This window comes from Chironomus tepperi, unplaced genomic scaffold (genome assembly GCF_022539635.2).
Source record: "Chironomus tepperi strain 1889 unplaced genomic scaffold, CSIRO-AGI_Ctep_v1 contig_445, whole genome shotgun sequence".
In the NCBI taxonomy this organism is placed as follows: Eukaryota; Metazoa; Arthropoda; class Insecta; order Diptera; family Chironomidae; genus Chironomus; species Chironomus tepperi.
In genome coordinates, this window is record NW_027226567.1 from 3,916,367 (window position 1) to 3,941,136 (window position 24,770).

The following is a 24,770-nucleotide window of genomic DNA, read 5'->3' on the forward strand; positions in this document are numbered from 1 at the left end:
GGCGACATCTGCGGGAGGCCATGGATCACAACTGATCTGTACGGCCAGCGAAGTAAGTAAGTAAGTTATACGTTCTTTAAATGGGCATCCGTGCGTCTCAGTCAAGGAAGTGAGAATTAAGTACCACTGTTTCCTCAAAAGGAATCCGATGCCGAGACCGTGACCTCCCGGGTCTGCATCTTGGTCATTGTTCTTGATTTGGAGAAATTGTCGAAACCGAGACTTCAAGAAACCTTAGCTGCCCTTTGTCAATTCGCACTACCAAATGCGTCCCCATCAACAGCAACACCCCGTAAAATGTTCATGCTTAAATTGTTTAATTTATTGTAGTATAAAAATACCCAAAAAGGTTCTTACGAAGAAATCAAAATTATTCAGGAAATTTAATAAAAAAAAAAAAAAGAATTTACTTGTGAAGCTCAACGATTTTTATTTTTTGTGTATTCCTTAATTTTTTTTGTTGTGCTCCTCATTTTCCTTATTTAATTTTGATTTGGGAGGTTGTGCCAAAACAATAAGAAGCCAAACAGAGCATCCGAAAAAATATATAAAGTTCAATAAAAATGCTTATTTTTGTGATGCCATAAAATGTCAGCAAGCTAGTCATTCGAGAAAAGGAGAAAGGAATGGAAAGGAACCAAAAAATGCATAAACAAAAAAATATTATTATACTTATGTTTACACAAAACGATTGATCTAAATCGATTTATGTTGTTTCATGCAATTCCCTTCCTTTTTATGCTTTATTCATCATAAAAAAATATATATATTTTCCTTCTCATTGTTTCATGTAATTTAACGCCTCGAGCACAACGTCCTTTTTTTATTCTATATTGAGAATGTTTAAAGCTACGTAAAACGTAGTCTCGTACGTAATTCTCTCAATATTTCAATCGCCGCTCTCTCAGTTCCTCTCTCTCACATTTTTGTGTAATATTCTCATATGTTTTGCGATATCCAACCAGTCCTCGCAGTAAGCACAACACACAACACACCAAAAAAAAAGTAGTAAAGTTAGTTCGTGACGAATAGTGAAGCAAAGTAGACGTGGATTTTTTTTTATCTCGCACATTTTAAAAATATTGAAAAAAATAGAACATAAAATAAAAAAAGTATGGAAAAAAAATATTTCGAGATTATAAAAAAATGTTACACAAATGAAAATAAAGTGAATGATAATAAAAATTGAAAAAAAAAGTGAATTTTGCATTATTAAAAAAAGAAAAGATTTTCATATTTTTTTTATGTTTTTTTGTACAGTGGAAAAATTAAGAAAAAACTTATAATTTTGCCTGATTCGAGCAAAAAAGAAAAAAAAGGGTAGACCAGAAACAATTTAATTTGAGGATTAGTGATGAGAATCGGATTAATATTTTAATATTTAAAGGTAATGCCGTCATGTTATGAAAATTTTGAGTGTATTGTGGAATTTTTTTGTGAATTTTTCATTGAGGTTTAAAATTCAAATTAAAAAAGTTTTTGAAGAGTCCTCGTAAAAATTGATTGCGGAACTGAAAATTTCATCTAAAAATTTTATTAAACTTTAATAATTCTCATAAGTAAAATAGACTAAAAAAATGAATGATTTATTATGTTAAATAGAAGAAATTCAAGTTTTATGAAAAATAAAAAAAAATATTAAGCTGTAAGCTCCTTCCGTAAAGTGCCGAGAAGAAGAACCATCTTAATTAAAATTCATTAATTACTTTGGAAAGTTTTTCACATTTTCCTCGATGTAAATTGAGTAAGTTATCATAAGAAAATTTTCTGTTCCTTAGTCTCATTCCGTTTCTCACTCTCACTCGTGCTCGACTTTAAGTCTTTTGGTACAAAAAAAATATTCAACATTAGGGAATTTGTGTCAGAATTTTAATTATGTTTTCTTTAAGATCTACTTCTCTATCCAATTTACTGACATTTCTCTTTCGTTTATTTTTCGTCTATCCTTGTTTTAAATTAGAAGGAATTGAGTTTGATGGATGTTTTGTTTTGATTTTTGAGGTGCGTGGCGCATTTGAGTGATTTTTGACATTTAAAAGGCTGATTTAAAATTTAACGTATTTTTAAAATTCAAAAAAATTATAAAGGGCAAAAAATTGCAGCAACCAAAAATTTCCCCTCAGTATTTTTTTCGCTGCTGACAACAAAAAAATCCGCAAAAATTAGTTAAAATGTGTTTTTAAAGTGAATAAAAGTGCAAAATACCTGTAAATCAAGCAAATCATCCATCAACAGTGCAAAAGTCAATAAAATTTAATCAATTTCATCATATTTACCGGTCTGTTTACATAAAAGTATAATATTCAACATTATTACACAAAAAAAATCTTGCCGCAATCTGTATTATTATCATAAAAAATTGAATTATTCAGCATTTATTTTGATACTGGGTTATAATCAGCCGAATTTCACATGAAAAAATAATTTTATTGATTTTCAAAGGAAAACAAACAAAAGAAATTTTTTTTCACGTGCTCAGCAACTCAACTAAACAAAACCAGACCCAAAGTGCTGTTAACAAAGTTGAAATATTGTATATTCTCACAGAATACAGTGCGCCAAAAACAGAAATATCATAAACGATAATTATTAAGAGGCATGAAGAAGAAGTAAGCGAAATAGAAACAGGTAAACACAAATCAAAATCAAAATGAAATTCTCGTTCATGACATCCGAGGAAGTTTATTTACCAAAAAAAAATAAGATATTTTCAACATCTCCATTTACGGTGTGGTGTGAGGATGATTTTAAGTCTAACATACAGCATGAAAAAAAAATCAAAATGCAATAAGAATAGAAATATTTTATTTTATTTTCGGATGAATTGATAAAGACATTACTAGTTCTCGTAGACACAACATGCCTTTAGGACACACGATGTTTGTTAAATAAGACAGAAAGTAAAAAGGGATCACGGATAGAGAACAGAGAAAGAAAGAGAACAAAAATTTTAAACCGTCTTTATTGATCCAAATAGAAAAAATAGAAAAAAAATCTGAAAATAGTCGAAAAAGAAGAAAAGGAAAGAATTTGACATGTTTACGACATTGCATGAATCTGTTTCTGAACCTTTGAATCGAGTATATATGTAAGGATAGAATAAAAATAAAATACATATTTTCAGCATAGAAAAGAAGAAAAAAAATCAATAAATAATTTCTTTTCTCTCTACACTTGTTTCCAAATTCAAACTGTCTGCGATTTCGTAATGAAATTGTAAGGAAGCAAGTATCAAGAAGCATGAACAACATTTCTGTTACTGCTTACAACTCTCTGCTGAATCGTGGAAAATATCTTTATTATTTACATTACTTCACCGAGTGCTTAGAGATTTAAATTATGATGGTGGAAATAGATAGAAAAGTTTTACCCGAAATTCTTAATTCTTGGAGATATGCAAAAAAAGGAAAAGTTTGCGACAGCTCCAAAAAAAAAGAAATCCTTGAAAGATTATTTTATGAAAAATGTTCCGGATGAATTTAATTCGAAAAAGGCAAAAAGAGATTAAAAACTGTACATAAAGTGTCACCTCAATTGAGTTATGTTGAACCAGAAGAAATTGAATTTGCATGCTGGGAATCATAGATATAACTTTGGGATGGATTCAGTGGCATTGTAATTTAACTTAAAAGTATTATCCAGATGCTAATCTGGTGACGGTTTTTGTGAATTGAATCAAATTTTGAGACTTTATTTTGCATTGTGTACCAAATATTACATTTATTAGGTATCGTAGCAATATAGACTTCAAGAATGGGTTGATATGTAAGCGGATTATGATTCATAAGATTTTATTATACGAGAATCCCTTTAAATATATTAAGAATTATTTCCTTGGGAATATTCTTTGAGAATAAGATGCTATATTGTTATATAAAGACGATTGTACCGACAAAAACAGGTGTGATTCATATTTAATGTTAGATACTTACCTTGCTATATCGATTTAGTGCTAACTTCTTACTTATATGTTAGATTTTTCTGGACGATACATAGGATATACTCAAAATGCACCAAAAATATCCGACCGACATAGTTAAAATGCTTCAAATTTTTGAGGTTACTAAAAACTCTTAAGCATGCTTATTGAAAGGTTATTTAGTGCATAATTAAACTCTTCTCGGAAGGAACTCTTCAAAAAATGTAGTATCTTGTCTAGCTGACTCTGACGTGGGCCATTTTTCAATAAATTTGACCCAATGCCAATCACACCAACTTAGAAACACAATTTTTAGACATTTCTACCCAAAATGACATTCAAGTTTTGTCCACGATTCACTCCTTAATGACATACTAGTATTTTTTAATATTTGAAGAAGAATAGCTTCGAAATTTCAAGGAAAAATCGTCTGTTCTTTAGAATTTACTCAATTTTAATAGTAGCAAATTCTAAATTACATATGGGGATGTATACTTACATATTAGATTTGAAGAATGGAAGTTCCGAGAATTTTAGTATTTAATTCTTGGAAATAGTTTGTTATTCTATAAATGAGCGGTCTCTAATCCAGAGTTGGCAGGACTTTGAAGCCCGGACTAAAAAACTCCGGACTTTGTGGAGTCAGACTCCACTTTTTCTTGGAGTTCGGACTCCAGTGGAGGTGCCTCCACATTGGAGTCCTGCCAAATCTGCTCTAATCTTTTAATAAGATAGATAAGTTCGGGATATCTATCCGAAGTACCAGAATAAGTTCATGTGATTCCAATTAGACTCTAAACCAGAGTTGAGATGATTCCAATGTGGAGTTGTGTCCGCTGGAGTCCTAGCATCACTCTATGTAACTTCCAAATGACCGTCAAATAGACCCGTGTGTAACACGAATTAATATATATGTCCGATACTTTATTAAGCATCCTTAAAACATGTTTAAATAAATTTAATTATTTATCTCTGTTACAAGCCCATTGCGATTTTCGGGCAGTTCTTTTTTTTTTAATCAAAATTGAATATTTAAAATAATTTAGCAACATGAATGTTGTGTATCTAGATCCACAATTTAGCACTATCCTTTTTTCTATTCAAAATGACATTATACAACCAAATATCCCCATTATTATTCATTTAGCTCCACATTTCATTGACCTAGAAAACTAACTATTATAAAACTAATAATTATGAAGGACATAAAGACAAAGAACAAACCCATACCTACCCTAAAACTGCACTAAAAAACACATTAAATCAACAAATTCTTTTTTCATAAAAATTGATGAATAAAAAAACATTGAAAAAAAAAAATGAGAATTAAATGAACAGAAAAAAAAATGATGGAAAATAAATCAAGGGAGAAATATGAGAAAATGGAATCATTAAAATGTAATTAAGACATTCCGATCCGATCTAGGGTTAGAATTATACTGAAAGCAGGTCATGAAGAAGAGCGGGGAAGTAGAAATATACATATAAAAAATTAAGGAAGACTCCCCAGTTGCAGAACAGAATAAAATAATATAAAAAAAGCTTGAAACTTTATCCAATGAATTATGAATTTGCGGATGGAAGAAAATTTTTGGATATTTGGTGCACATGTTCAAGCAATTATAATTTAATGGATATTACACGATTAGGATAGAATAAAAAAGGAACAAGTTATTTTTTTGTGTTTATGTTATTTTGCTATTATTTCTCATTCGGATAAAATTCTCAAAGGATAGATGTGAATGAATACAGGAGAATTACGATATGAATGTAGTTTAACAAATATCTTTTTCACTTTAAAACAATTCACCTATTATACGTATGGTTATACATACTTGTGTGTTGGGGGAGGCACTAGACTGTAAATACAAAAAAGAGCAGAGATATGTACAATGTTGATGATGATGATAAATACATCTACGTTGTTTATATTAAATGGGTAGTTTTTTTTAAGGTATTTTAAACTTTAATAGCATCGTCAGGTGTATATGAAATACTATTTGTATACAAAACTTTCTTTATGTGTGTGGCCACAAAGCAGAGAAATATAGAAAAAGCCAGCATGAACATGTTTATACAGTAAAGCAGTTGTGGGCAACCTGCTTGACGCGGGGCACACTCAAAATGTACATTCGACATTAGATTGTCGAACAATTCGAACTCAACTTATTTTGAAATAAAAATTTAGGTTACGAAGAAAAATAAAAGTAACGGTCAAAAAAAATTTAAATATTACGGACAAAAATTTTTTTTGAAAAATTTAACGGTCGTTTTTAAGAAAGCCACCTTCTGGTAGCTTCAATCGCTCCTTACCACTTATATATACCAGACTAGCGTCATTTCAAATATTGATCGTTATTATTTGAATGAATAAACGGGGATGAAAACTATATTTTTAAAAAATAAATGACCGTTGAAAATTTTTAAATTCCAAAAATTCGTTACAAACAAAAAATCAATATTTATACAAATTCTGATGCATGTAACTGTTTTCTTTCAAATGAGCAATGATATTAATGATCATTTGAGTCTTAACTTCATGGAATTTCATGAAAAGAACTGACAATTTTTAAAAAATATTTTTCGTTGTTTACATTCATATCAACGGTAAAATATTTTTTGAATTTTCGCAATCAATTTCGAATATTTTCGAACTAATTTCGAATTTTTTCGAAATGAAATGACGCAAGTCTGATATATACATCAAATGCAAAAGGTTGCACACCACTGCACTAAGACAAGAACGAAGAAGTTTAAGGCAGTAGGAGATATAGCAACAATAATAGTAATAATGATAGGGCTTTTAAAAAGGGATGGGATTGTGGATAAAAACACTGTAATTACAATTTTCTTCCCTTTTATTTCGAGATATCTCGGGCACAAAAGACACATTTTTATGAAATATCTATAAAATTGTCATCTTTTTATGCTTTCTCTTATGTCTTTGTTTAAATTACAAATAAAAGAGAGAAAGAAAATTTCTTGGAAAATTCATTTTTCTTATCGATTTTTCCTTTACTCTCACTGCTGTTGTATTAAGAGATTGTTGGAATTTGTTTTGGATTTTATCAAAAAAGAAGGTGGTAATGGGTTATTGAGAAGCGGTGCTTTTTTTTAAGAGTACAGCACGTGGATATTGCTTGAGAGTTTGAGGTATGCTTTTGAGGGGTTTGAAGATTTATGGTTCTTAGAAGTATCTCTTTTGATGCTTTACAGATGTTTTTTTGTTTTTGTAGATGAGAGTTGTGTAAATAAATCGATTTGGGGATTGTATTAATGAAGACTCGCGTATGCTTTAGAGTTTGCTTTAGGAATTGGCTCAATAATGCCTTTTATGGGGCTTGTTGAACAGCAGATGTATAGAAATTTTGAAGTTTTTGGTGGTTCTTAATTTGGTATTTAGTCATACTAGTTGGTTTGATCTTGAATTAGTAGTCGACATGGATTTTAATACTGAAAAGTTAATTCGAGTAGACTCCGACCTCGTGATTATTATCCAAAAACAAATTGACGAGCTAGTGCTCTGGCTCTTATCTGTCAATATGATCCTTCTGTTTGATTCGATGCTATCTAACCACCTTTACCATTTTCAGACCCAGTGGCAGTTACATAGCAGTCTAGTTAATGATTAGGTTGTTTTATCAATTCGACACGTGTCTGAATGAACAGGTTTATGTTGTACTAGTGCTTGATTAATATAAGAAACGACCACTGTACTTAAAATCTAATTCGTCATCCTTAAATCAAGATCTACAACCATTAAAATATAACCATGCTCTCTCAAAATGTTAAAATTGGGAATTCAACAACAAATTCCTCTCAAAGAAGCTTTAATGTCAATTCCCTAAAACCCACAAGCTTGATACCAAATTCAAACAACCGCAAACTTCTAGTCCTGTTAGTGTTCAATCTCAGCCATAAATCTTATCCAATTTCTCCCCAAAAAATGCATAACAAGCTCATAAAAATTCAAATCCTGCCAATATTCTCTAATTTAACGACTCATAAACTTCAAATGTCCCCATGAGGATTGTCCTGATAATTCCCAAGCATCCAATAAAATTCTATTTCGTCCATAAATAACGACAATCGAAATCATAGAAAGTTAATTGTTTAACAGTAAAAAAAGCATTGGAAATTTAATTCCTTAAACTTGCGGTTAACATTGCGCATACATTATTAATTATGACAAGTCTTACGGTTCCAATCAAGTTTATTTTCATAAATTTTGACACTTTTTATGGTCAGAAAAATTAACATTTTTAAAAATTTGTTAAAAAATTAACGCGATCTTCAATATTTTTTATGCCTTACACTTTCCTCCTCTTTCTCATCGATATTCTGATTATTAATTGCCATTTTTTAATGGATTATGAATAATTTTTTTATGTATTGTAAGACATTAAATTTTGGGAACTGTGTTAATTTTTTTATATTTATGCAAATTACGTATCGATCATTAAAAGTGTCGAAATTTATGAAAATTTGAGTTTAGTTGATGGTCAGAACTGATAATATTATTCCTCTTTATTGCTTTCACTTTAAGCATTGTTATACAGGTGATTAAATTCATAGCTTGTGCAGATTTTAGATATTTACTGGCATAAGATAACATTTTATTAGGTATTATTCGTTTTCGATGTTTATTCTTCTTATTTTTTCTTCACTCTCGTGTGCTGATCAAAAAGAGATAAATTAAGAAACATGAAAAAAGATGCCAATGATCATTCCAACTGCGAGGGAACTGTAGAATGAGTTAAGTTAATGATTAGAATTGTAAAAGATATGTTTTGCTAAAATATATCCATATGGCTTGAGATTAGTTAGAATTTCTTGAGGTTCTGTGGAATTTTTTCAACATTTTGTTGAATTCTTGGAATATTTTTGATGTTTGAGTATAAATTTTGATGGAATTTGGGATTGTTGACAGCTTTCAATCATAATTTTTATAAAAGGAAACAAGATGAAGCGTTGACGAAGCCTTTTTTATTTGTATCCCTCGGGAATTCACTTCATGCTCATATGTATGTTAAGCGTCATTTGAGTGTTATTAAGAAGTTTAGTTCCTTGCAGGAATCTCATAATCTTTCAAATTTCTAAATTGTCAACGGCACTAACTCACTTTTTTCTCACCTCTGCCATGTGCTTTTCGGGAATAATTATCAAATTGCTCAGGTGACACTAAGTACTATTCGATCAGTATTGCGTACTGATAACGCTGCTACCTTAGCAATTGAACAATCTTTGCCGCTCAAGAATGAAACTCCAAGTTTTAGTCTTTAACTTGTATCACGTTACAATCAAGCTACAACTAAATTTTCAAGCTAAAAACACCTTTAGTAAACAAATTGAGAAGCTCGAAGCTTTTTCCGCTTCTGTGACAAACAATTACATCAAATTCAAAACATTTGTAAACAGCCTACACATTACAATATGATAATAGGACATCTTTAAAGTTATGACTGAATCTGAGGCATGTTTCGAGTCAAAATTAACAAATTTTTTACATTAATTCACAAAAAAATATTTAATTTTTTAGAAATATAGCGTTCATAATTTTTTACGACCTTATCTTTTAAATGTCTCGAATCGTCTTAATTTATTATCAAAATCTCGTAGTCCCAATGCAAATCCAAATCGATTCGATAATCCAAATTGACTCCAACATTATGAATTATAGTTTTTACAATAATTTGTTAATTTAGATACAAATATGTATGAATGATATTAAAATATTATGAGCATGCTGTTGCCTTCAATCTTAATGCTGATAACATTTTTATGAAGAATTGAAATGTCCACATACCTGTGACTGACTAGCCATTTCCTTTTACAAATTAATATCACTGAAAAAGAATCTAAAATTGACAAACTAAAATAGAGGCATTTAAAAAATTCATTCACATTAAATTGGTATCATTATAGTAAATCTCCTACTTTATAACATTTATATTATAATGGCAACTAACAGACACGGTGGTCGATCGATGTCCTCAAGAAATCATTTCCATGTTACAATAATATTCATAAGCAAAGCCAGCGAAAATTAAAGTATATGGCTCGATATATATATGCATACACTTGTTAGGGGGACTGTTCAGTTGTTAGGTAACACTCTTTAACGCTCCATAACACTCTTTAGGCAAGGACTAGCGGAAGGGAGTGGTGAGGTTGGTATTGAGATTCCGTTAAGTCTCAATAAGCAGTAAAATGCCTTGTTGGTCAAATAGGTAAGGTGCTGGGCTCAAATTTGGCATGTCAACCAGAAAGTCGTGGGTTCAAATCCCAGTCATATCTTTATCGACAGCTTTCTTCCAGGAGGTGTATATGCATACACTTGTTAGGGGGACTGTTCAGTTGTTAGGTAACACTCTTTAACGCTCCATAACACTCTTTAGGCAAGGACTAGCGGAAGGGAGTGGTGAGGTTGGTATTGAGATTCCGTTAAGTCTCAATAAGCAGTAAAATGCCTTGTTGGTCAAATAGGTAAGGTGCTGGGCTCAAATTTGGCATGTCAACCAGAAAGTCGTGGGTTCAAATCCCAGTCATATCTTTATCGACAGCTTTCTTCCAGGAGTTCTTCAGTCTACCACGAGCTCTCTTACCATCCACAAAGTCAGATTTAAAAACTTTATAGCTTCTACAGATCTTCTATGTAAGGACATATATAAAGATTCCTTTCGTTACCTAACAACCAAACAGCCCCTTTCAGACGATCGACTAAATAAAGTTACTAATGAGATAAAGATCATGAGTGGGAAATTTATGTCAATTTCAAGTTATATTTTTTTTTTAAATTCAAAAAAAGTCGTCGAGTATTGCCCGAAGCCTAAAAAGAGCAAAGGTTTTAATTAAAATATTAATAAATGAGATATAATTAACATAAATTATTAATTAAGATGCTATATCTATAGACATACGCGAAGACGAGCGTAAAATGGAAAGAAAGAAAAGAAATAAAATGTTATTTTCTCGTGGATTGAAACGAATGAAAGGAAGAAGAAAGAAAATAGAAGAATTAATATGATGATGACTCTATAGATAGACATTAGTTTAATATATATGAATATGATATTTGTTGAGCCCACATATTCTCACTCTCGCTTACTCTTTTTTCGATATATTTCTCTTAATAGTTAATAGGTTTTTGTAGCTGCTGCTGATACTACTGCTGATTCTTCTTCTTGTTTCCTTCTCTTGCCTGCTTTATTTTCAACAATAACAATAAGGAATAATAAAGATGATAGTCATTATGGTTTTTAAGGTTAAGTTTACGTAAGGGATTTTTGGTAGCCTGTTGGGATCAGTTTGGATGTCTGACTGTCAAGTTTTAATTGCTGGGTAAAATTTTAAAAATTATTATTGTTTTTAAATTATTTAATTTCTTGAGAATTATGGTTGCGTGATGCCGTGAGATCCTTATAGGGAATTAATGAGTTTTTTTTTTCATTTTTTTAATAAGTTTATTATTGGCTGTCTGATGAGCATTTGCTCATTAGGTTAAGAATTTTAAAACAGAGTTGGCATGCTGGTAGAAATAATTGACGAAAGACCGCTAAATCCACAGCTTGCTGATGATCTATACCGCAGATACCCTATTTCCGCAAGTGGCCGCATCCGCAGATCACTGTCTTATGCATATGACCCTTAAACGGCCAGACCCTTCTTTTGCCTTCTCTGCTTAAAAATGATCAAAAACTGAAATTTTCTTCCTTCAAATTCCTTAAAGAATTTTTTAAAATTGAACAATTTTCAACAGAAAACCAAAGATTTTAATCACAAAAATGCAACAAAAAAAAAATTCTTTAAAATTATACTTTGCGGCATTAAAGATTTTTTTGGGATTTCTTCATTCCAAACCTTAACATATTTTTAATTTATTGGAAGTAAAAACATTAAACGCGCATAGCTTAGAGACTCGAATCAAAAAGAATTCAATGATTAGACTCTGAAATAAGCAGCAGACTGGTTCTTTGTTCGTAATGGAAGCTTAGAAGCACGAAGAGCGCTTACAGTAGCGACTGTTATTGCCCAGAGCTCTCAAGTGTTCAATTCGGAATTGTTGCAGTTCTGCAGTGCAGTTTATGAAAGGAAATTGACTAGAATAGTTTGATGTTCTCATATAATGCAAATATTGCGTGATAAATAGCAGGGATGATCACTTATTACGTTCTAAATCTGCTGCAGATGTTAAGTGAAGTCTTAAAATCACGCAGTATAAGCCATTAAGTCAGAATCTAAATAATAAGGACTGCTAATGAGCCAACAGAATTTAACGCGTAGGATTAATCAGCATGGAGGTGGTCCACATATTTTACAGCCAGTTAGACAGCATTTAAGAACAATTTCAAAGCTAAACACACACACAGAATAATAATCCCGATCGATTAAGTTAATTGCAATAAAACTAAAGCAGGAAATGAGCCGATTGAGATATAAAAATTTTCTTAATTTATAGTCAGTTTAATAAGTATTTATCCCATATTAGAATCTCACTAGTAACTTCTGTATAATACCTGATTTTTGCTATCTAATTGCGCAAAATCAGCGAGTCTTAATAAATTAAGCATTTAATGTCTTCATAATGAAGTAACTCAATATGTATGAGCTATAAAAGATATTACAGCTTACGACAATTCCTGTATTTAAAGCATTTAGTAAGTTGAAACTCGGAAATATTTTTGAGTTCAAAAAATGTTCTAGAATTTCAATTGTTTTTGTTGCTCGTGTAATTGAGGAATTTTTCTATCTGAAACTGACTTGCTCCGGTGTCTGAGAATAGATTTCAACTGTCTGTTGACTTCTTGGTTGCTTTTGTATATCGAGCATCTCTCAAACTTCTCAGACACATCAAATTTCCAATAAAAATATCCAAATTTCATTCAAAACGAGTAGTTGAGGATGGCAATTGGAGCTTGAATGTCTAAAACTCAACAACACTTTTGATACACAGAATATCCCATTGCTATAGCTCATTAAAATGCGCCCAAACATCATCTCATGTGTGTCGAGTCTCTCATTATTTTTCATTTACTTGACCACATCATTTACAACATATTCAGTCTTCCTTCGTTATTTTTGTCGACACAAAAAGAGAAAAAAAACATGTGTTTTTGTGGTGTGTGACTGAATAGAGAGCATAAACATAATTTTTTTTTATCCTCATCATCATCATCATGAACATCATCTATATATAAGCATTTACGTAATCAATGGACGGAAAGGGACATTATTATGTATATCGCAAGCTAATTTCTGTCACTTTAGTCCATAGAATATATTTTTTTATAAGTTAGATCAATCAAAAAGACATTATTATGTGAATCTGAATAGCATAATGATGGCGGCATGCTTTAGTCGTTTTTGGCATTGATACACAAAAAAAAAGTCCTTATTAAGACTTGTTGCTGTTACTCCAAATATCGCCCATTATTTTAAAAAACCTCACACGCATCGGAGCAACTTTTTTTTTACAGACTTTGTCGTTCGTCGTTCATCGTTATCATCATAAACAACATGTATACAGCATATAGCATAAAAAGCGAGAGATGAGATTGTCTTTTTTTTTTTGTTGCCGCGTCGTCTAAATTGAGTTATGAGCTCATGCAAATTAATATTCGTTAATCTTTATCAACATACAGAAGACATAAGTAAGAGAGAAGGCCGAGAGTTCCTTATATCTTCACTGACTGTGTACAACACTGAATTATAATTTATGTCGCACATTTAAATTGACATGGATTAAGGCAGTTGAAGAAGAAAGGAAAAAAACAGTTCTTTTTTGTTTGTTGTGTACGCGGCACAGTAACGCGAAGATTAATCTTGATAAAGAATGATTTTAGAAGGGGATATTTTTTACTGGCTTTTGAGTGGCTTCCATTAGCGATAATTTAGAGATTTAGACTAATTTATTAGCTTAAACATTAATGCAAATTTGAATCTCTTTTCATTTTTTTTTGGCATTTGTCGCACTTCCGTTCCGAAAAATCTGCTATGGTTAAAAACTTTCTATCTATCTATCTATGGCTATGATCGTAGGCTGCGTGCTAAGGAATACAAAATCAGATAAAGTTGTAAAACAAACTTTTTGGATTTAAAAAAAAAAAGTCGTCCATTGGAATGAAAATAGTCAGCAATTCTATAAAGCATCGAGCAAACTTCCGCAGTTGTACTCTGCACCACATAAAAAGAGTCACTCTTTCCACTTCTTTTTTTTTGTGCTCATTAGTAAAAGGATGTGGAAGAGGAAGAGAAAAAGTGCCAGCACACAATCGTTTTGTGCTTAATGAGAAAAAGTGTGAAAAAAAAAAGTCTCTGTTGTTGCTCTTTCCATCCTCATTTTCCCATCCTGGATAGTATTGTGTGACAAAAAAGGGAGCACAAAAAAAAGAGGCATTTTTATATGATGTTGAATGTACAAAAATTTGTTAAAATACTCATTTTTTTTTGCAGGCATTTTGACGTATAGGCATTACCACAAAGTGCCATTAATTTTCTTTTCTTCCTCCTGGTTCTATTCTATTTCGTAATGAATCATTTTACTGCATAGCTCTCTATTGTTCTTCTAACTAGATGTTGGGTTTTGACAAATATGATGTGGGAGAGAGTTTGTGTTGATGGCAGTTGTTGTGAATTATTGTGGATTTACTAGAGAGGAATTTGAGGAAATGAGATTTTTTTTTGGGGGAGATGGGGTATGTTAAGGAGTATAACTCGACTTGAGTGCTAGGTGTGCGTGTATACAGGATGCTGATATAATATTATGATAAGTCAGGATCAGGATGAGTTTTGGAGACGATATTTTGGTGTATCTTGGAGTTTTCTAGTTTGTCATTTATAAAATACTCTACTGACTATCACGGATTGTCTGCTTTTTGCCACTAATGACGATTGACCCACCCTTTAAAACTATTACATGTACTAAGGATGCATCAATCATTAGAGTTTCATCTATTCAATCTACCTAGTATAATTTGTATGCCGTGAATCACAGAAACTAAGTTGATGCAGATAAAAGCACCTAAATTCAATTAGACCTTCTTTGGAATCGAACCCGAATCGTTAGTTTAGGAAGCCGATACTTAACCATTTGACCTTTGCTGCTATTTTATTGTCTGATTCTTTATGACCAGCAAAGCATATAAATGATCAAAAATCAACCAAATGTATGAAAATCAAACACAAATCCAGTTTTGACTAGTTTGTTAAGCTGTAGATCCTAAAAAAGCGCTTGGAAATTATAAAACGCCCAAAATAGCGCTTTTTGAAACTTAATACCCGAACTCCTATCAAAGATCAATTCAAGAGTTCAAACTTGATGAAACCAAACTCTATACTCATGCTGCATGCTATGAATTAGTCATTAAGATAACTAATTGAAAATAACAAAATATTAATTAATAATTAAAAATCCATCAACAGCAAATCTGCAATAAAACATCCAATGTCATCGCTGATTAAGATATCATCTGCATTCCTCAGTAGCCAAAAACTTATATTCACTATGCAGTAACTTGATATACATCCCAGATTATCATGCAAAATAATAATTTACTCTGATAAGAATCAAGCATCTATTATGCAGATTCAAGAATTCTTTTCGACAGTAAAAAACCTCATGAAAATATTTCATCACGAAAATATTTATATCCACAACATTCTACAGCTATAAAAATTCAAAATGACACAATAACAAATGTAGAGAATTATATCATTTAATTCTTTGCCATTTTTTTGTTGTCTCGTTTACACTCGTAATCCACATTTATATATCTTCATGTAATCATAATTTTTTTTTTGTTCTCCTTCATATTTTTGCAGGCAGACAGTTAAACGTCACCGACAATATAGCGACACAACAACAGCAGCAAAAAATATATATAAAATATATATTACGGAATCAAGCTAAAATATATATAAAAAAAAAGTATAATAAGAAGTGAAAATGATTATGACAAAAATGTACAAAACTTTTTTGCTACTGCTGATGTCATTCACAACATCATGCATGACAAGTGAAATGCAATGGGATCATAGGGTGGATCTTGATGACAATTTTCAATTATTATGGCGTGTGAAACGTCCCGACATTATCTTTGAAGTTCGCGTACGTACACATGGATATGTTGGATTTGGTTTTGCTCGTAATGAGTACATTTATGGTGCTGATATGATCATTGGATGGATAGACAACAAGCACTCCTTTTTCCAAGTAAGTAGAAGAAAAAATTTGGGTTTTATCTTGATTGGGAATTAACATACTGAACATAAATTCCTGTTTGCTTCCCTTGTTTATCTTTTGGGAGTTGATCGGAAGTGATGTCGCTTGGGTACTCAAATTAGGAGCCTCCATCATGCCAGCCATGTGCCCACTAAACGGCTTCTTCGTTTGCGTAGCTCGAGCTAGTCAAAGCTAAATTCTAAAACTGAATGTCATTCAAATTAGGCAAGTCTAATAAGCCAATTTGTAATTGACATCATTTTTGAACGACTCCATGTCTTCCCTTCTTAAATTAATGCCTTCAATTTACGATCACTTCCCTTTATTTTCTATATCCGAAAAATTTTCAATTTAATATTTTTTTGTGTATAACAAGATGACATTGAAGGAATGACTGGTGGGAGGCAGGGGATGGGGGGTAGCATATAAATATATAATATGAATAAGTCACAACATGAGAGTATATGAAGATTAAGGAAGCTTATAGTGGTATATTCAATTTAAAATATTGATTTGATTCTCATTTTATATATCGTTGTATGAATGCTCTTTTATATATGCTTTGGCACGAGTTTGGATGTTATTTTAATGCTAGAAAAAGAAGAAAATGTCAAAAAAAATATGCGAAAAAGAGGAAGAAAAAAAAATGTTTTTTTGGCGCAAAATTTCATAAGAGTAAATGAGGGTTGATGTGTTCAATTTGACCTGGTTTTGATGTCTGAATTGGTTATTTATGAAATATTAGAGTATCAAAATATGTTCAAGGTCTTGATGGGGATTTAATAAGTGTTTTAGGGCCAGGGGTGGTGTTTGAATTTTTAATTGGACTTTTGAGACCAAGATTGGGAACAGGATCAAGACTGGGACCAGGAACAAGACTAATGGGGTATTTTCTTAAGTCGTAGATTTGACAAACTCTCGGGACAAAGATCAGCAAGTCTCAGGATCCAAAAACCATTCATACAAGCAGTCAAATGGAAACTTAATCAGTCAGGTCCAAATAAACATTAACAAGCTCATCGAGACTTACTAAACATTTTAAAATCATAAATAATTAAAAATTTCTCTAAAATAACTGAATTTGAATTTTTTAATGACTTAAAGCTTGTTTATCAACCAAAAATGTTAAGAAATTTTGAAAATTGAGCTGCTCTCTTGTTTTAAGCAAGTTTTAAGGCATAGACTAATGAGAAAAATAATTTAGACGAGATAATGGATCATAAAATTTTACATCATTTTGTGTAATTTTTCACCTGGGGTAAGAAATTTTACTCTATTGTACACAAGATTAGATGATTAAATGTCAATGTCAATGGATTCTGTGGAAAAATATATTATTGGGTATTAGGTACTTAAGGTGGCTTAGCTAATGGATTGATTTGATTTAAATATGAAAAAGTCTGAGATTCTTTGCCTTTTAATTAGCAGAGCTCGAAGCCGACTCGAATATTTTGACTCAAATCAACCGGACTCCATTTCCATGTCGTATACATTTCTATATTAGACCTTGAGTAGACAATGGTATGCTACAGGTCCTTAATGACAAGTAAAAACCAGTTCTTGTCTAGAATAAGCAACTATTAGTCCGATCGTATGTCTAGTTATTAACTTTACATTTGTGGGTGATCCAAGGATTTTTCAATAACATGTCAAGTTTAATGTTACACGTAAAGTACCCAAAAAGAATAATATGTTCGTTAAGGCATCGCTACGTCGAAGTATAAACGGTTAGAAGCGACGTTATCCTGTCAGTGCATCGCATTGTGTCGATCTGGATCATCTAATCACATCCTGTTCTACTAATGTTTAATTCCAACAAAGTTTTGTCAACTCGAGTGACTTTAATTTGCATATTTAAATTAGATTTATAATCCTCTTAAGCCTTAACTAACAGTTTAACTTGAGATTAATATCAAATTAATTTTCTTAATTTTCAATCCAAAATGCACTCCAAAAAATCTCCAAAACACAAAACAAATTCTAAATTTACCAAAATCAATTTCACAATGATTGACAAAAAAAAGAGATAAAAGAATCGAAGACTTTTATTTAAATTTTACAATGCCTCATTGAACTTTCTTCCTATAATCTTTATAAGGTTCTTAAGCTTTCTCATCAAAATTTTGATCTCATCCTTCTCAGAATTTTTTTTTTATCTTCCATCCTTCTAAATATAAGCAAAAAATTCCATCATCAATCGGCTTAGACTGAATTGTATAAAATAAAAGTAAGAACTCATCGACTTGTGATTTGAATGCTTATCGAGATATTTGAAGGTCATATGCTGAATAATTTATTATTCTGTATCTTTTTTTTTTGTTGTTGCTTAAATACATTACGAAGGAATATCTGAAACATATTTCCTTTCTGTCTCATCCTTCCTTTTACTTCCATTTCATTATTTCCTCTCACTTTTTTCGGAAAAATATAACAGAAGACAGCAAGGTACGAAAAAAAGAAAAAAGTTTTTCATCTCCATGTGTTCATTCCTTTTTACTTTGTAAATCCTGTTTTCAAGTCACGAGTCGTTTTAATCGCTCGGTAAAACTGTTTAGAAAATATCTTTTTTTATTTTTTGTTCTCCTTCACAAAATAAAGCTTTTGCTTCCTTCTTCTTAAAATTTCTCTCCTTTTTCCTTTTTATAGACTTTAATACCTTTGGACAGAGTAAAACTGTGTAGGAATCCTAAGCAAACACAAAGATGGAACAAGTATGGGAGGTTTTTGTGATGAGCTACGGAAGTGTATTTTCCGTATTTACTAAAATTAGACACAAAAAAAAATTATTGAGGAATTTTTGATGAAAATTCTTACTTTTTTTTGGAAGAGAATTTTGAGATCTTTGAGAGCTTTTTGAAATATTAATTATATTTAGATGGAATTTTAGGAGTTTATTTAAAAGTTTGAAAACTTTTTGTCGGACATTCTTTAGAAATTTGATATTATTAAGGCAGTAGATTGAAGATATTTCAATTTAAAGCTTTTAGATGATTTATTTATAATGAGTAGCAAATTAATGAAGGTTATTAGCTTAAATATAGAACAATCAAAGAGAACGACTGTAGAAAATGCGTCCTAGAACCTGACAAACAATTCTGAGGTAAACTTAAATTGGCAATGAGTATACTCACTTAATCGAGAATGCACATGAGTATACTCAATCAATATAATTGAATTGCCTTGTCTGTTTTGGGAAGTTTTATGTATTAAATCCGAGCGACACATCATATCGATTGAATTGTCAAAAGCAGAGCTCGAAGTCGACTTCAACCATATCGACTTCGAGCTCTGGTCAAAGGGATTCTACACGAAACTCTTATGGAAGCCAAATGATCAGTATATTACAAAATATCAGCACATGACGGTCACTCGATCCTCGTCAAAACGTTGTGATAAAAATTCCAAAAATTGTTAAATTTTGCACCATGCCATAATCATATCGACCTGATGTCTGATTTTGGATGAATTAAGCAACTTGTGGCATTCAGTATAGCTTTCTAACAGCCAAAGAGCATGTTTTCGAGAGCCTGTTTGTCTTAAATATTCTAAAAGACCCCGCTCATGAAAGTTCCTCTAAGCTTACTCTGCTCTTGAGATCACACTCTTTGCCTGCTAGGGCAATCAAGTTCACAATCGCTTAAATCAGTCCTTCAAGTGTGTCACTAGAATTCCAAAATACTCATTAGATTTCCAACCAGAATTCGAAGTTGACTCGGATTTTGAATGGAAATATCGACTCAGGTCGTCTCGACCCGAATCGTCTCGACTCAATTTAACTTGACTCCATAAAAAATTTAAGTGAACCTCGAGCTCTGATCCAACCAATAGAATGTCCAATATTTCCAATAAAATACCATAAACGCTATTACCAGACAAAATGTTCCCACAACAAACCCTTCAATTACCTTCAAAAAAAAAATGTACTCAAAAATATTTGTGTGATGGGAATGTTTATATAGTAAGAAGTAATGAATTTCTCTCAGGGAGAAGAAAATAAAAAGGTAGAAAAAAAAAACTTCGACATTGTCGTCTTTACGTTTTTAATTCTGAAAATGTCGTCTCTGTCAATAACACGGCAAAGTGAACACACGGAGTTAACAAATTTTTTTTTTACCTTCTTCGCTTTCTGTGTGCAGTTCTATATATTATTTTTGAACATTTTTATAACAAATTGCTTTTAACTTTAACGACAGCTCAAGAAAAAAACGAAGTTGAAATGAAATACACGATGAGAGATATATAGTGGAAAACCACAACTGAGGATAATGGACAATGGATGTAAGACAATAGAAATGAAATTATTTCAAGTATTCTTCTTGTCTTATTTCTCTTGTGTTGTTTTGGTCGAGAACCGCCACTAAAAAACAAAAGAAGGAAAGATGTTGAACGAAGCTTTTTGGTCGGTTCGGTCGGTTAGATAAAAAAAATTCTTTTTTTTTGTGTTGTGTTTCTGTACAGAGAGAAGCGATAATTATCAGGAATTCAAAAAATCCTCAACATTGTCTCCATTTTTCTCATCTCTCCCTTCATTTAATGTTTGAGTTTCTGTTTCTTTGTACAGTTGAGAGTTTTTCTTGTTTTTCACATTGTTTAATTTCTGTTTATTTCAAAATAACTTTTTAACTGCCCCGGATGGTTACGTTCTCATGCAGCTATTTTTATAGGATGCTGCAAAAAAACCGAAATAAATACCATGAGTATTTTTACTTTTTCTTTTTATTATTTCACTTTTGATTCTTACTCCTTTTTTGTCTTCCTGACTTCCATGTCAACTGTCGTGGATTGTGATATTTTTATTTCATCTTGTGGACATCTGAGAAATTACAGGAATTTTACTGTTTTGTCATTAAATAAAATGTTCATTAAAAAGTCCGTAAAAATGTTTTTGAACCAATTTTTTGAATTTTAGAACAAAAGTTCGTTAAAATAATTTTGAATCAAAAAATTTCGTTGAAATGATTTTGAATTTTAGAACAAAAATTCGTTGAATGTTTTTGAATTTTAGTACAAAAGTTCATTAAATTCAAATAAATTTTCTATTTATGGATAGAAAATTCAAATATTTGTTGTCCGTTATATTCAAAATTTGAATTTAAATGCATTTTGAAAATATTTTGACCGTTATTTATTAATTTTTATTGAATATTCCCTAAAATGACACAATTAGCAATATCTCTAATTTAAAATCCACAAATCTCAAACCCCAACATCAAATCGCTTACAGATTTTCCTCTCAAAAGCACTTCCATACCTTAAAATTTCATATCGATCTAGTAATTTTCTCATAGTCACTATCTCTATAGACAACAAATTTTGTTATTTTCCCAAATATACACAATACACACGAAGAGAGAAGAAGTAACCTATTTTTCAATTCAGTGAATCTACCTTCAAAATTGATACAAAGAATTTTGATTTAATTGTTCAACTAGAAAGCAACAATTTTTTTGAGGAATATTTGAAATTTTAGGATACGGATATTAGCACAGATTTTTTGAAATTGAATGGAAATACTTTTGTGTAGCATGAAAATAAATCCCATTTGGGATTATGTAAAATTTTTGTTCAGTTCATGTCGTTGACGACAGTAAACATTTTTGAATGTCAAGAAGATTTTATGACGTAAAACTCAAAAAAAAAAGCTCGACCTTTCGCGATCATTTAAACGCGACATTTTTAATCTATAAATATCAATAACTGAAATAATTTCCAAATACAAATAAATGCTCTATCGATAGGTCTTGTCATGAAATATTTCATCAAAATAATGACATCTAATGGCTATGATAAATTAGTAATAATCAGCCTATGTTTCCGTTAATTGGTAACATGAAAATCGTAATCTATCAATCGTAAAGCTAAGCTTTTGGTAATTGAATTAATTTATCTACATATTGAGTTATGTAAGTAGCTATTATCGTAATTTCTGGATAATTGGGAATTGGGAATTTGATTTTCGCGGAAGTTACTTCGGTTATGTGTAATCAATTGAGCTTTATTAGCTTAACAAATGGTTTATTGATTAATTTTTGGAATTTGTTCCATATTATGTCAAATAACAAGAGATGCAGTATCAATGTGTCGGCATTGCCGTCACTAATGAAAGCCTTTTCAATTCTCAAAGACACTTTGACAATCAATTACACAATTTTCGTCAATTATCGACCACTTGACATAAAAGATTTGTGCCGATTGAAGCCATACCAATAAGCAGTTGACTTTCTATTGACCGAACCCTTAAAAGTTGCCATTTATTGTCTGCACTTGAAACTTTTTTTATTCGTGCTAATTGCCATAAATCTATTGAACGCATATTCTCATATTTCAAGCTCTTTTTTCTTCTTTTGAGTTCCTCATATTCAGCACGTCCAATGTGAATAGAAAATTATTGAGTAGTTTAATAAATGACTATTTTTAACTGAGCATTATCGAATAATGACTTGAAAATATGCTCATAGATGTTTATTATGTAGTTATGTATAATTTGCCAACAATTTACCTTTCTCATATTAAACCGCAGATGCCAAAAATTTTGCAGAAAAGTAATTAATACTATTAGTTGTAATCAAATATCCATTATAGTGTGATTTGAAATTGTTACCGCGAAAGTTTATGGCTAATTTGGGCAATAAACAGCCTAAAAGTTTTTTTGGATGATTTCTGATGAAAGAAATTAGTCATTTAGGTTAGTAGTTAAAGTCTTTAAAAAAAATTTGACGATGATGGATAAGCATGCAATATTAATCATAGAGTAAATTAGTGAAATCTGAAGCTACCACCCAAAAAACAATTCAAAATATCATTAACGGCAATCAATTTGAATTTTCATCAAAACAACACCAGGTGCATAGAAGTTGATGACAAAATCCCATCAACCGCACCTCCTTCTTTCTCTTCCTCAATCCCTCAATTCAAATAGACATTTAAGAGGGTAGACGACAGACATACAAAAAAATATTGATATATTTCCATCCATTATGCAACGAAATGACAAACTTTTCAATGTTTTTTATTCAATTTTCACCAACCGCACAAATCTCTCAAGGGGTTATGTCAAGTGACACTCATAGATGATTTTTTAATTGTCAAATAATCTTTTCACATTAAATTATTGTCATAGAAAAAAAAAATTATGAAATATTGAAAGGATTATGGTTTGAAATTAATTTGTGTGCATCGTTTGACAGAGGAAGAAAAAAGGCACAAATTCAGGGCAAAAAATACTTTTTCGTATTGTCGTATAATGTGACAGTAATTCTTCCCCTCCATTCACTTGCTGCCTTCGCTGCATATACTTTTTTTACTGCGATAATTTACGATGATTGACAAGTTAATTGTTTCTTTCAAGACCCTCCGATAAGAAAGAAAGTGGAATAGGCGAGGAAGAAGAGAACACAAAATAAAATGTTTGAAATAAAAACCCAGCGAATATATTGTATGTACTCATGTATGGTTATGTATGTATAAGAGGATTTATGTCACAAAACTCGCGTGATTTTTTGAGTTTTGTTCACGCAGTTTGGCATTTTATTGTCGTTCTGGCTAATATAAGGTGAAAATTCAACAAAAATATGAGATTTTCACAAAACCACGTGTTTTTTGGCGCGAAGAATATATAAAATGATAATAATAGCTTTAAAACTTTCTTAATCACGCCCAAACATATTGTAAACATTTCTTGCCACCTTCTAATTGCTTAAAAACAACATAATTATTAATTACCACATCTTAATAAGCAAAAAAACACCAAAAAACTTTTTGAGGTGAGAAATATTTTCAGCCTTTTTTTTCAACCAAATTAGCAATTCAAATTTAAAGTCGTTAATATTTACGAAATCAAATCAATTTATTTCATGAATACATCCACTTAGAATGAATTCATAAATGTCCGGACGCTTCATTTCCATTAAGAATAGCCAAAAGATCGATTTAATCGACCCATTAAATCAAAAAAAAATGCGCCATATTCATCCGCCCACAGTAGTGTTCATTAACATTCTTTTTTTCGGACTCTTTCTTTTTCCTCATAGTCTGCGAAAGTCATAAATCATGAATTGAATTGAGGTGGGCAGGGCAATTAGAGAATTAGTATATATCACGATACGGAACATATACTTTAGTTTTGTTATATGCTGTATTCATCCATTCTTATGAACATTTTTTTGGCTATGGTACAATCCAATATTATTGATTTTGTCTTTTAAGCGTTCTTATATTTTTATGTGTGGCAATTAACCTGATTTTAATTTTTATCGTATCGACATTTTCGACGTATGACCTCTTGTGTAAGTGAATGGTATTGTTCAATGTGTCATATATGGTATCAATGAGCATTTATTTATTCTACGGTTATTTAATTACCATAAATTAATAAAAAGGAATTTCATATTTTAGCTATGTAAATGGCTTTTTCCTATTTTCATTACAATCATAATATAATATTTTATTTTCTGTGTTTTCATTGTTCAGTCTTGTTTGTTCTGGACATCAAGAATAATATGAGGAGGTATTGATAAGTGATGTAAATGTGGTCAATTTTGCATTGCTTTTGTGAACAGTACAAGTTAGTTAATTGATCCACATTCTGGAGTTAAACTGTCTTGATTCTGATTTGTTGCCGGATTGAAACTG

At 31.1% G+C, this 24,770-nt stretch overlaps 1 protein-coding gene across 3 annotated transcripts in view; it reads left to right on the plus strand.

Moving 5' to 3' along the window:
- Window positions 1-1,044: 1,044 nt before the first annotated feature.
- The window catches only part of LOC139098334 (MOXD1 homolog 2-like), a 46,574-nt gene continuing 22,848 nt past the window's right edge, over window positions 1,045-24,770 (plus strand). The window contains exons 1-3 of one of the 3 annotated variants that reach the window (XM_070650487.1): window positions 1,045-1,112; window positions 1,261-1,387; window positions 15,740-16,130. In XM_070650487.1, coding sequence (XP_070506588.1) covers window positions 15,864-16,130 — 267 coding nt within the window. In that variant the 5' untranslated portion in view covers window positions 1,045-1,112; window positions 1,261-1,387; window positions 15,740-15,863. Of the gene's footprint in view, window positions 1,113-1,203; window positions 1,388-1,672; window positions 1,745-15,739; window positions 16,131-24,770 lie in introns of those variants that run through there. The other 2 variants (XM_070650486.1, XM_070650489.1) reach the window with 2 other exon arrangements.